The 14,602-nt window shown below is 43.6% G+C and overlaps 2 protein-coding genes across 3 annotated transcripts in view; one reads left to right on the top strand and one right to left on the bottom strand.

Annotated features, from left to right (window-relative positions):
• The window catches only part of TGIF2 (TGFB induced factor homeobox 2), a 379,781-nt gene that overhangs the window by 84,410 nt on the left and 280,769 nt on the right, over positions 1-14,602 (top strand). The window lies entirely within an intron of this gene.
• DLGAP4 (DLG associated protein 4) overlaps positions 1-14,602 on the bottom strand; it is a 338,739-nt gene that overhangs the window by 61,466 nt on the left and 262,671 nt on the right. For both annotated transcript variants that reach the window (XM_079979044.1, XM_079979045.1), the window contains 2 exons: positions 14,145-14,195; positions 12,286-12,532 (listed from right to left, as the gene is read on the bottom strand). In XM_079979044.1, the coding sequence (XP_079835170.1) occupies positions 12,286-12,532; positions 14,145-14,195 (298 nt within the window). The remainder of the gene's footprint in view (positions 1-12,285; positions 12,533-14,144; positions 14,196-14,602) is intronic.

The raw sequence follows: 14,602 nt of genomic DNA, 5'->3' as shown, positions 1-14,602 counted from the left end.
CTCGCGAGAAGTTTTCACAAACTAACCTAAGGAAAAATAAGAGAAAACAAATGGCATGAAAAATGAAATAGGTGTTTGTTGGAAAACAGAAAGTGATTAGAATAAAAAGAAACTAATTACACAAAAAGCTCTACAACTGAACTGAGGGAGAGGGAAAGTGGGGTGACCCTATGCTGAGCTCTCCTAAAAGTCTGCAGACTAAGAACCAGATTAACACAAATGGGGGAGAAAATATAAGCAGTGTAAAAACAAGGTGATTGAACTGATTTTAATTGTTTGGGGGGAAAGTGATTTGAGAAGGATGCCAGTAGTCCACTGCTCTTCTGCACACCCTGCTTTTCCCAGGCAGAACATCTATTTCCCAAATCATGGTAATTGGCATGCCACGGGGAAACAATTCACTGCAATGAAAACCTAGAGCTGTCCATCAAAACAAAAGATCTCTCCACTCAATCTCAGCATTTCATTCACCGGCTTGGTTTTGTTTTAAAAAAAATATGTGCAGCTTTATTCTAAGTGACAAAATTCAGGATTTTTTTGGACGCCAGAGACCACAGAACAACTTGAGACTTGAGGGAGTCCCTGAACTGACTTGAGGCATCCTGCTGAAAGGCACACTTTGACTCAGGCAGGTGGAAATGTCCTCCAATCAGCCCATTTGCCTTGTAATTCAGAGTGCACACAGAGCAAATGTGCACCTCTCATAAATACTCTTGCCATTCTTGTGGTTTCTACTACATTTATTTAATCCATGGGCTGGCACAGTCCTCTTGCTGACCTTGGAAGTCACATCTAACCTTCTGATGAAACTTGATAGGAGCGAGGTATCCAATGGGTGAAATGACCTCGTAATCAAGCATATACCAATAGCCTTCTTCAAACGGCTGATGGAGCAGAACTGAACATCTCAGACAGAAACATGACCAATGAAGATGGTTTTTCCAGATGCTGTCAAGTGGGCTTGACAATCAATCTCGTTCCTTGAACTGGATTAGGGAGGAAGCATATGCATTACCTAAACTGCATGCTCTTCAAAAATAGCTAGTTAGTTCTGTAATTTATTTATGATTCACTGATGCACTACTGCTCTGCAGAGATGTGTGAGGGCTGACTTTTAAAGGGAAGGAGATCAGCACACAGTGGAGAGACTATCGAGTCTCTTCCAAGACAAGCACTCAGAATTTGTTCCTTGGACTATCTCAAGATTCCATCCATGCGTCTAATACACATTAATCAATCTGACCTCATGTTGAAAAATTAAATAGCAAGATATAAATCCTTGGTTGGGATCCAATAATCCTATTATTGTTATGGACGAGAATATATCAGTTTGGAGCATGGGCTAAGCCATCTAGAATGATTATACTGTCTTTTGAGCCTCTGAAGAAAATGCAAAAACATGAATTCCATTCTTTTCTGCCTATGTAAAAATGTTTAATAATCTCAGGAGCTGTACAAATACGTATTGTACAGATATTTAAAGGGGAAGGCATTTAGAGAAGAATAGTATCAGTGATTCTTGTTGATATCTTTTGTGTAAACTAATTCTTTGTGGAAGGGCTGTAGCTCAGTAGCAGTTTGTCTGCCTTGCATGTGGAAGATTCCAGCTTCCATGCCCAGCGTCTCCAGCTATGGCCAGGAATGTCCCTCTCTCAAACTATAGGGACCTAGGGTCAGTCAATGAGAACAATATCGTGCTCAAGGACCAATGGTCTTAACTCTGCAAGAGGCAGCTTCCCAAATTCCTAAATGCTCAGAATAATCATGTTCTTCTTTACAGACTGTGTGGGTTATTGTAACTATTCTGAGCACAGAGTGGGCAGCTTGTTCCCTATGGCTTGCATGCCATTGTGCTGGCCAATTCACATGAGGACGTAGCTGACTTAAGTCATATTCAGGGTACATCCATTGAGATCAATGGGCTTGACTAACTTAAGTCTATCAATTACAGTGGGTCTATTCAGACTATGGCTTAGTCAGTTACAGTCAACCGAGTCCTATCCACGCAGTCTCCTGCTTCCTTTCCCCACATGTAGTGCAATAGGTCAGTGTGTCTGGTTGTTAACCAGAAGATTGGTGGCTTGAGCCCATCCAGGGATGGCTCTGGGCAGGATTCCTGCATTGCAGGGGTTGGACTATTTGACACTCCAGGTCCCTTCCAACTCTACAATTTCATGATTCCATGTTCTTTGGCTAACCGTGCAAATGCCACCAGTTTGAGGTATCCAAGGTCACTGCCAAATAGCTCTGCCATTCTTGAGACATGACCCCTTTCAAACAGGATAGAGCTCACCAGCTTCGATAGCTAGAGCAAGCAGAAAGACAGTGGAAATGCATAAAGGTGGTGGTAAGCTGGATGCAACTTTCTGAACATGTATTGTCAAACCGGGACACATCAGAAATGATGCTATTAGAATATCAGCCTTGGTGAGGACAGACTTTCATGGGATTTGCTGGGGTTATGATTTCTCCATCAAAACAGGTTCAGATCTAGCCTGCTCTTTGCAGCATGTGCTTTTACGTCTCAGCTCCATTTGCTATGCAAGGCTTCTGCCTGCTCTTGTACCCTAACAATAATGTAATCAACAAAAATCAATAATCAATATTTTAACCAACAGGGGAAGTCCTGTTGGTTAAAATATTTTTATCTCAAATTCCATCCTCTTGGCTTATGGGTACTTTTAAGCATAACAATTTTTCCTGACTCCATGGTAGATGAACATATACTGCCTCTCCCATTGCTGTTATGCCAATATTATCTCTGAAATTGTACATTCCCCCCCCCCCCCCCTCATGCCAGTATGGAAGATAATGGATGTTCAACATTTTATTTCTTGCCTTGTGTGATCAGTTTTAGGTTTGGCCCACATGCTTGGAAGTATATCAGAGACACTTTTCATGCTTTTATTACAGTGCAATATCCTTGCATGCCCTGAAGACAAAGCACGCATGTTCTAGATTTTGCTGTCCGAGCATCTGTGGTGAATCACTGCTCACTTTTTACATCACAATGTGGGAAAGGATCTGAAGATGAGTTGGAAACTCTGTTGTGTTTCCGTGGGTGACACCATTCTGTGATCAATATAGACAGTTGTACGGTGTAAGACACTCTGTGATCATGACTCATAATAAGAGTAGGCTGTAATACATCGATCCAAGTTAGAGAAAGTTATATTTAACAGGGAAACTCAAGTTGAATAGGAGTGTGAGTGCTTTCATGGATCAGAGAACTTTCCAGACCGAGATTCATCACCAGTGCTTCTGTCCAATGAAGAATTATGTGGAACTTAAGAGTACAGTTAAACCCTTATTCAGCACAGCAACCACTGTCTCTAGTGCTGACTCCAGGGCTTGGGGAGGAAGGGGTAGCACATCCTGTTTTGCCGCCTGAGGTGCTACTGCCTCCACCTCCCTTACCTGGGTTACATGGCAGTGCCTGTGAAGCAGTGGTGGTGGGTTCTGGCAAGATCTTTTGCTGGAACCTAGTGCTGCTGCTGCTGCTACCCCACCAGTGGTAGGGCAGATGGGTTGTCTGTGGGTGCACCACTTCCAGGGCCTCTGCTGCCTGAGGTGACTACCTCACCCCAACTCATGGGCCAGCTGGCCATGTTGGGAGGCATCCTTGAGCAAGGTGTCCTTGATAGAAGCCTCCTCTTCTGTAGCAGTAGCCAGGGTTTTCCCCCCAGCTAGAACTCATTAGAACTTAGTTCTGGCATTTTTCAATTGGGTGCCATTGCCATTATAAGAGAACGATGGAGGCATTCATGGTGAATTCTGGCACCTCTTTTTCTAGAAAAATAGCACTTCTTCTGAACTATGTGTTCACACAGCGCATAGTTAAACTATGGAATTGGTTCCCACAAGACGACCACCAAACTGGATAGCTTTCAAAGAGGATTGGACAAATTCCTAGCCACTATTAGCCAAGATTGCTGCATTCTACCTCCACTGTCATAGGCAGTATGCCTCTGAGTAAGAGTTGCTGGGAATTGCTTTTGGAGAGAGTGCTGTTGCACTCTGGTCCTGGTTTTTTTTATTGGCTTCCTATAGGTTGGCCACTGTGAGAACAGGATGCTGGGCCAGATGAGCCTTTTTGGCCTGATCCAACAGGCTCTTCTTATGTTAAAAGCTTTGGGCAGAACTCAATGTTGTGCTTTTCCAAACATTCCATCTGTGTAAGCACTGCAGCCTGCCAGGTAGAATGACTCCTCTACACGCTGTTCTGGGGGTCCTCCAGACCCCCCTCCCTAAACCAATTCCAGGGGGTGCATAGGGAAAGGAGAGAGGAAGAAGCCCCTTTGTGCAAGTGGAAGTCCTTGTGCAGGGTTTCCACTAAGGGGGTTGGTTAGGTGAGTCTCACCCTTTAGTAGATATAGCAAGACTTCAGTAGCTGTAGCAAGATCATCATATAATTCCATTGATACATGTCATCATTTCATTTCCCACCTTCACAAAAGAATGAATTGATGTAAGAAAAGCCTCACCTGACTTTAATCCAAGATATATTGTTAATTTTTAAAAAAATCTCAGAACAAACTGAATACAAATTTGGGACATACAATTTACATTTAAGTTCTACTATACCCCAAGGCATCATCTTAAACACAAAATTAATACAGGCATCTTTAGAAAGGGCTGCCAGTCCTGCCAGTATTTCTTAGGATATTTCTGCTCCCACCTCTTCAAATATCAGGCAGATGAAGGAAAACTCAATTTGCTGTGTACAGTAGAGAACACTGAGTCGCTCTTTAAAAACAAAACAAAACCTTACACTACAATGCTATGCAGGTCTGCTCAGAAGCGAGTAACACCAGGTTCTATGAGACTTACACCCAGGACCACAACTTTAATGGTTCAAAGAGAACAGCAAATACCCAGATGCATGTGATTCTTAGGCTGGGGCCAGCTCCTAAATCTGATCTATACGGGTTGGGAGATTTCTAGTTACTTCAAAGACATTTGGTACCACCAGGGTAACGTAACAGACCAATTGAGTAACATTAGGCAACCAGATGGTCAGAAGGCAGCGCAGGCTGGAGACAAGAGATTGGAACGCATATGAGATAATTTCACAGCAAAACAGAAGATGCATGCCAAAGCAACTGCTAAGAAACAGCTGACGTGCCAGAATTAGAATAAGTCAACACAAGTCAATATTAAGTGTCTGTGCAACCCTTTTGCTTGTGGAACCCATACATTACTCTAAAAAAACAAAACAAAAAACAAAAACAAAAAACAAAACCCACCTCTGACAAAATGTGAGAACACAAAACATTTTTGGAGTGTTGGGTTTTTAACTTCGGCTCAGGATTTTGGAGATCTGGCACATAGACTTTGAATGCCAGAACTGACATATGCATGAAGTGCTCTACAAAGCCTCTGGGTGCATCCGGGAATTTTATTGCTTTATTTATTGTATAACAAGCAAGTCTTGCCTAACTTAGGTGTCCTATCATGGGTGTGGCCAAGGGGAGACAGGGGACGGGCAGCTGCCCTCCTAAATAAATAAAAACCAATCCAAATCAATACAAATCTGAGGTTCTACCCTCGTAACAAAAGCCTGCCCCCCCCAACAAAAATCCTGGCTATGCCCATGTGTCCTATCTAATGCTATTTTACAGGAGAAGCCTCTGCCTTATGTGTGGATAGAAGTGATTACAACAAAAACCAGCCAACCATAAGAACATGCTCTTTTGAATCAGGACACAATTTCCCCCACTGTTGTCCTTACCTCCCACCTTAGTAGAATTATTGGCCACTATATCAACCACAATCAGGCAGGCTTCATCCCAGAACAACAAGACATCATCATCATCATCATTTCATCATTTATGCAGGTATTTAGATTTGCACAAAATGCTTTACAATCCTTGCCAAAGCTGGAAGTTTCCATTGGTTCGAACTAGTCCTATGAGCACAATAGATATTGTTGTCTGTAAATTACTGTTTTCATAAGGCACAGTAGGAAACCTGTTTCAGCACACGGGGTCACCTTCTGGTGTCTGCGTGCCAGTGATGGGCAGGGCTAGAGACAAATTGGGAGTGGCCAGAGCAAAGGGTGTGACCCTTCTTAACACTGTAGACTAAGCTAATTTCTAGCCATGCAAAAGCCAGAAGTTTGTACACACACAAGCCAATGCACCATCCTCCTCCATCTGCGCAAGCAAGAGACATTACCATCGTTCACATTCCAGCCATGCAAAAGTACTCAAGGAGGGTGAAGAGCAGGGCTGTTGTGCCTAGTGGCCTGGGCAGAAGGCTGAGGGCTGTGTAAAGAAGCCTGGAGGGGCACATTTGGTCCTGAGGTTCCCCACCCCTTTCCTAAAGGGTTCTGTGTACTTTAAATGGTACACAGAAAAGGCATTGCCAAAGCATAGAAATATTTAGGCTACATTACAGCAGAAGCATTCCTAGGCAGGGACTACTGATTTGCAGCCTTCACTCACTAACAAATCACAGCTTGCCTCTGTTTATCGACCCAGATGTGGGGAAACTTGTCTGACTAAATTATACAATAAACCCCTTGGTCCGGAGAAATAAATTTGATGCATGTAGAGAACATAGGCTGAATATACATCTTGCTCTCACAGGTACATAGCTATAATAGAACCAGCTCTTCTTTATCTATACCAATATACACTATGTGTTAATACTCCCTGCCTTCCTTTCTCCCACACAAATACTGGAGACAGAATTAATCAAAAAGGTCGCCTTGCAAATGAGTGCTCACCTACCCACAAACCACACATGTCAACTGCACAATCCCCTGCCTACTTCCAGAGAAATCTATTTCTGGAAATGGAATCTAGGGCAAAAGAAGTAGAAAGTCTTACAGGGGAAAAATAATTATTACAGACACGGAAGGTGATGTGGGGTCAGAGCTGGTTGATATGATTAGTAATGGGCCTCTCTGTTGAACTTTAGCATCTCATGGATAACCACTGAGCTGTGCTCTGTCAGTGGCAAGTTATTCTTTGTCTATGAAGTTACATTATAATTTATAATAAATAAATCAAGCCAAAAAATCAAGCCAAAAAAACCCCCTCCGGTGGGGGGTGGGTGGGAATTAATGTACAGAATGGCAATTTATAAGAACTATCTCAGTCCAAGTACTTGCATCCAGTTATGTGGGATCAACATCTTCTGCCTAAGCTATTTTGATAGGATCCCCCAAATCCCACCACATACATCTATTTGTTCTGAGGAAAGAAAATCAAAACTATTCTTCATTCCCCCACTCCAAAATGCAGAAGTGCAGAGAACTCTGGATGTCTTTATTAAAGCCGGAGATACAAATAGGCTGACAGCAGAACGCCTGCCAAGTAGATGAGTAGATTTGACTGGCTGTATTCCCCTTCCCAGTCCCAGTCCCAGTCCCAGTCCCCCCCCCTTAATTTGCCAAGGTACAAAAGCTTTGTTTAAGGCACTATCCAGGGCAGGCAGTAATCTCTGCAGCTGTCAATCCTGGTGCTAACTTTCATGTAATATGTAACCCGAGCTTGAATTTGCAGAAAGAACAGGAATGTTGGGCTGCTTATTATGATTGCTGTCAGATTCTGCCCCTTCAGTGTGTGTGTGTGTGCGCGCGCACACACAAACATATCTTAGTTCACAGCAAACAGGAGGCACAGTCCTCAAAAGAAAGATGCTAAGCCAGGGGAGACAGACCGACAGAGAAACTCAAATGAACCAATGAGAAATTCAGCAAGAACAAAAGTCACAGCAGGAGTGAAGAATTCTAGCATTTGTTGTTGGAATGCAAAAGCCACCTTGATTAGCCCCCCCCTCCCATGGCTCTATTTGAGTGATCAGTGGTTCTCAAATTCTCTACGCACAAGATCCAATTGAAATGGCTGAAAATTACTTAAGGCCCGCCAGTCACAAAGTGGTGATTCAAGGGCTAAGCCAGTGACAAGATGGAGGCAGAGACTGGCATAATCATCTGGCAATTACTGATAACAGCTTCTCCTGATATCTAATCCATCTTTGGAAATTGCTAAAGTTCCTTCCTTGTGGCAAGGAATTCCATAGCTCAGCTTTCATCATGCTAAGTACCGACATTTGCTCTGGAGATGTTGAGACTCAGCCTCCCCATTTTAGGCAGAATTTGCTGATTCAGGGCCTCAACGCGGAAATGAATGACCTTTCCCTTCCACATGCCTCTCAAAGTATTTTTACCCATATCCTGTAATTTCTCCTCCCCTTCTCACTGCTTGTACCTTATGTTCTCCCCCTCTCCAACCCCTTATCCATGACTACAATGGTACCTTGGTTGTTGAACTTAATCCATTCCGGGAGTCTATTAGACTCTTGGAACTGTTCGAAAACCAAGGTGTGGCTTCTGATTGGCTGCAGGAGCTTCCTGCACTCAATAGGAAGCCATGGAAGCTGAGTGAGACATTCAGCTTCCAAAAAACGTTTGCAAACACTTCCGGGAGCCGATTTGTTCGGGAGCCAAGCCGTTCGACAAGTATCACTGTACTAGCCATAGTGGCCATGTTCTAGCTCCACTGTCAGAGGCAATATGCTTCTGAATACCAGTTGCTGGAAAATGCAGGAGGGAAGACTGCTGTTGTGTTCAGATCCTGCTTGGAGGCTTCCCACAGGTATCTGGTTGGCTGCTGCAAGAGCAGGATGCTGGACTAGATGGGCCTTTGGCTCGATCCAGCAGGCGCTTCTTATATCCTTAACCTTAAGAGCCAGTGTGGTGTAGTGGTTAAGAGTGGTAGACTCGTAATCTGGTGAACTGGGTTCGCGTCTCCGCTCCTCCACATGCAGCTGCTGGGTGACCTTGGGCTAGTCACACTTCTCTGAAGTCTCTCACCCCCACTCACCTCACAGAGTGTTTGTTGTGGGGGAGGAAGGGAAAGGAGAATGTTAGCCGCTTTGAGACTCCTACGGGTAGTGATAAAGCGGGATATCAAATCCAAACTACTACTACTACTACTACTACTATTCTTCTTCTTCTTCTTCTTCTTCTTCTTCTTCTTCTTCTTCTTCTTCTTCTTCACTTTCTTTCCTTCACCCTGGTTCTTTTATAGTCACTTGTCCCTCTTATAATAGCTTTCCACTTATCTCCTCTTTTTCTGTTCCCATTTTATTTATTTAACAACATCAGCAACAATAACGAATGGTGATCTCGTTTCTCACTTTCTAATTTCCTTCCACATGTCCTTTGGCTTCTCTACTGCAGAGGAGGGAAACTTCCCTTCCCTCTTCCCCCTGCCTGAACTTGGCCCCCTTTACTCAACATGTAAGGATTTGCTGGTGCTACCACTGGTCTAAACAAACTGTTATGGCACAGGGATAACAGTGGGGGTTGGGGGTAAGGAGGAGGAATCTGTGGTGCTAAGGCCCATCTGAAAGTACCCCCAAGCCCACTGTCACTGCCTGAGAAGCACTGGGATAGGTGTAATCATGTGTCAATCCCTTTTAGGTATAATATAAAGCTTTCCAAACTTTCCAAATCTGACCAAACTGCAGGAGGCAGTGGAAGACAGGAGTGCCTGACGTGCTCTGGTCCATGGGGTCACGAAGAGTCGAAGAGTCGGACAGGACTAAACAACAACAACAAAGCTTTCCAGCAGACTTTTAGAAAGGTTAACCCTTTAGCTGAACTTTGCCTGTTATGCAGCTCTCAAAGGCCAGAGTCATTGCCTGCAAACGACAGAAATCTCAGCCTACAAAAAGCTGTCATTGTAGCTGAAAAAATAAAAAAATGCTGAAAGTGTAATTGTAGAGCAATCTGCGAGCTTGTTAACGCAGCCCAATGTTTAATATATGCCAAGAGAGTCTATTCAGATGTCGGGGGCACATGAGGCTGATGTCTTCAGCCAACAGGAATTTAAATCCTTTTCCTATTCCGTCAAAAGGAAAGAGCAGAACAGTGTCTTAACAGCATCAGAATTTATATCTCACTGCCAAGTGCAATTTATTTTTCACGAGACAAGCCATAAATCCCCAAAAGCCACAAATCCCATGCTGATTGCAGCCTGAGCAGCTTTCTTTTCAGTGCACAACATCACAAATTATATGCTCTACAATTTTAATGCAGTCGTCCAAACACGCAAGCACAGTGACAATTGCAACCGTCGTATTACATATGCAGGAAGAAAAATATTTCAGGTTAAGCTGTCTTCTGAAGAACAGCAGGGAGACGTAGGAAGGATGCCATCCTGTCAAAGTATTTGAAAGGCTAAACACACCTTTGAGTTTAGGAGAACTAGATTTGAGGAACACTCATATAATAGAATCCTTGGACTAATCTAGTGTCATTTACATGGACTGTACTGGGCAGAGTGGGTGCTGAACAGGAAATATGTAATTAACAGCTTGATCCTTTTGCATTTTTACACAGAAGTTCTTCGCTAGAGCTAATTCCAAAGTAAATGTGTGTAAGATTGCAGCATTTGCCTGGAGTCCTAGGAATATTTCCCACAGGACAAAATGAACTAGATAAACAAGACTAGAGATAGGACTGTAATTCTGATAGTGTTTAGACCAGCCTTCCACAGCCTTGTGCCCACCAAAATGTTTTGGACTATAACTCCCATTATCCTGGACCACTGGCCATGCTGTCTGTGGCTCATGGGAGTTCAAGTCTAAGACACCTGGAGGGCACCAGGTTGGGGAAGGGTAATGACAGACTAATAATATGGGCTCCTCTGTGTATATACCGTATATATTTAATGTCAGCAAAGTACCAGTCTGCTATCTTTCCTTTACAAACAGTGTTTAATGCAAAGAGGCTTCAAAATGTCATCGTCTTTAAAGAAATTGTTTGTAACAGTCCCTCCTTATGACACATCTTGGCCATGTTTTGACATTTTGCTAAGTGAGACAGATTCACACTCATAGCTAAGTCTCTTTCTAGACATCTAAGGTGGGATGTTGAGAGAAGTCCATTAGCACTGACTTCTCGGTGATGTTCCAAATGAAATCAGTGGAAAAGCACACCCACCCAACCCAACTATTGTCTGGAGAGACAAAATGAAGCAAGGACTGGGCTCTTAGCTTGCTGTGTGTGTGGCCCCACCCCATCTGTGGGGAAAAAAAAGAATCCTTTGCTGTGAGTAAGAGGATTACGGGTGGAAAGAGAGACCTCTTGGCATCGTATAGTACTTGACCAGCTGTTTCACGAACATTTAAAGTCACGTGCCGTTGCTAGCTTAGCTACGTGATGAAGTTTCATCAGCATCCAATAAGTGGTGATTAAAATCTTCGGCAGACCCTGTATTAACAGCAAGTCAGTTTCCAAGATTGTTTTAAACTTGTCATGCCTAGGAAACCAGCCCTTGATGGTGGACAAGATAAGATTTGAAACCACTGCTGGTTTCAAGCATGGTGCTCATAATGCCAAGGTCACAGGTTCAATCCCTGTATGGAACAGGTGCATATTCCTGCATTGCAAGGGGTCAAATTAGATGATCCTCAGGGTCCCTTCCAACTCCATAGTTCTATGATTCTCCCAAATACATGAGGAGGAGTTATTATATATACTCCTTTAGTATATCACTACAATCAAACAATCCCATTTAGATATATTCATACTAGGGTATGGAAAAGAAACATTTCTATGCCATACTGAAACAGAAAGTGCCTAGCAATGTGGCATAAAGGGAATACAGAGGTACCTCTGGTCACGAACTTAATCCGTTCCAGAGGTCCATTCGTAACCGGAAATGGCTTGTAACATGAGGCGCGTTTTTGCTAATGACGCCTCTCGCTGCTGCCGCACAGCCGGAGTGTGACTTCCGCTCGCATCCTGGGGCAAAGATTGCAGCAAGGGGCATCTACTTCCGGGTTAGTGGAGCACATAACCTGAAGCATTCATAAGGGCGATTCATAAGGGCATTCATAACACGAGGTACCACTATAGAGGAGAAAGACTCCTCCATAATACTTAACTTTGGCTGGATTGCACTCTATGATTTTTGAGTCAAATCATTCTCTGTAGTGCTGATACATAAATAGAATATAAGATATAGATAGATAGATAGATATAGATATAGATATAGATAGATAGATGATAGATAGATAGATACATGCATACATACATAGGTCAACTTCTACATGCTTACGTTAATTGAAACCAGATCCAAATCCCCCATTTAGTGTGTATGGAAAAACCCAGTCACTGCTTCTTTGAAGCAACACCGACCTGGAAATTTATGTTGTGCTCAAAACTCTCTTTACAATGTTCATCACACTCTAGCCAAGCCATGTCTGGCTACCTCCTCCAGTTCCCGCTTCCCCTCCACTCCAGCCCCATATGGCCAGACTTACTGCTGTTGCTGGGAAGCGTCCGACTGCCACTGATGCTGTTGGCTGGGGGTGGAGAGAGAGATCGCACCGAGATGGTGTCCTCCTCTTGGGAGCAGCCTGCCTGGATTGCTCGGAGGTAGCTGTGGCTCCGGGAGCGAAAGTAACTGGGAAGAGGCAGGTCCAGGACTTCTACAGTGGCCGATTCTGCTTCGCTGTAGGCTGATTCGCACATCCCCTCATATTGGTCGTTCAGCTCTGGTTCTCTTGCCTGCAAGAACAAAGCTGGTCATTCTCCTGCCAAAAGAACTTCCCAGATATGATATCATGGGTTCCCCCTCCCTTTTTGCTTGAATGCATTTATTGTGTTGGTAAAATGTATGAATTTATAAGTGAGTATGTGGAATGAAGTGGTTGAAGGCTCTTCTCTACAAATCAGAAATGGGGAACATATGGCCCTCTAGATGTTGGTGGATGACAGCTTCCACTATCCCTGGCCTTTGGGCCCTGCCAGCAGGAGCCAGTGGGAGTTATTGTCCAACAAGATCTGGAGAGCCACAGGTTCCCCATTCCTGCCTTAAATAATGTACTGTTGGCTTTTAACACAGGTCCATTTTTTCTTGACTTCAAAGCAGAAGAAGCACAACTTGTAGCCGAGATAGCGACACAGGCCACCAGCTCTGCTGCATTCTTGTTTGTGAGGTGCTTGTCTGTACCTGTGCTTTGGCATTGCCAATCAGGCAGCAGAAGAGCCAGGAGGTTCACCAAGCCTCTGATGGACCACCACCATACATTGCTTCTGGGTTGTACTCAAGCTTGGTGCATCACAAGCTGGGCAAGGATGCCGTGAGACTAGCTTAATGGTGATTTAAAGTTATTTGAGATCCTCAAAAGATGGGGACATGGAATTTCTGTGAATGAGGATGTTACAATGCCCAGGTAAGCTCATGGAGAAAGAACCCAAAAGCGGATTAATCACTCTGTGATGCTCAGCAACTCTTAAGCTTCCACTTATGTCCCCAAATCTAATAATCTATTCCTGGGTCATGTTTATAATTGGGAAGAATTGATTCTATTCATTTCACCAAAGCCTATCATATTTACATCCAGTTCTAGGCTAAAAGATTCTTCTCAGATTATGCAGAGGAACACAGCAGGGGCTAATGTTTTCCATCCTATTCCAGCTGTTCCTACATAGCATTTGTCCTAAAGCCTTTTCAATATGATGCTGATGCTTTCTCATGTTTGTTAAGCCCAGTTTCCGCCACTAACCTTGGTGTGGCTGACACCAGTTGAACAAGATATCCATATATTTAAACCTTCGTAGGGAATCAATGCATAATAAACAACAATTTAAACTGAAGCAGTAAGGGCCACTTGTTTTCTTAACCTAACCCAGTTTATTTTTTGTCCTTTTTCCTGATCCCTCCATACAGGGCATAAATCTTTAAGATGGGTTCCTTCTCTGATTTCCAAAGGTATCCTTCATATCTACTGATTTTGAGCCAGGTCAGACCCTGTCACAAGAAGATTTAGCTTGAGCCTCACTCCAGCACTGAAGGGCAACAGGGAACATCTGCCACCACCAATCCAGACTCTCTGCTACTTCACTCAGCTCACCCCAGTTTCTCTTACCTCCTCTCAACAGGCAGCCCAGCCTCAAATATTGTGCAATGGTCTCCAAAAGGCAGCACAACTATTCAGAAAGTTTGATACCCAGTAAGCACATTAAAGTGCTGGGAGAGAATCCTGCCTGGGACTTTGGAGAGCTGATGCCAGCCACTGCAGCCAGTGCTTAGGTAGGTGGATCACTGGCCTGGATGTATAAGGTAACTTCCTTTGTGCATGTAAGGGGCAGTAGAAGATTTGTCAGATGACAGTACCTGCTCTCCTTGTGTAAATATCTGTGGGATAAATGAGGGTTGTCCAAACATCTGGAAGAAAGAGTTGGAGAAGATTAAAGCGTGAGGGATGGGGATTTCACTGCTTCTGTACAGAAGCACTCTACAGGGATCAAAGAGTGACAGTGGTGACCATGTAACAGTTTTGGTCCATGACGTCCAAGCCAAAGGCTCATGAGGAAGCTAACCAAACACAGTGAAACAAAAATCAACACAAACAAAACAGACAAGAAGATCAGCCCCTGGTTACAGTGAACACTTTGACAAAAACTAATTTTAATACAAGGGTGATCAGCCAACCTTTCACAGTTTGCAACAAAAGCCTACTCCCCAACTGCCATGAATAATACAAAATCTTGAAGTCCAAATAATAGGAATTGTCTGGGAACTGGAAAAGAGTTTCCAGTTACAGAGCTCCACAATGTTGGTACTTAGTTTCT

Source organism: Podarcis cretensis (assembly GCF_951804945.1).
Source record: "Podarcis cretensis genome assembly, chromosome: 6".
NCBI classification, from domain to species: Eukaryota; Metazoa; Chordata; class Lepidosauria; order Squamata; family Lacertidae; genus Podarcis; species Podarcis cretensis.
The sequence above is the reverse complement of the archived record's forward strand: the minus strand, read 5'-3'. Positions and strand labels throughout refer to the sequence as shown.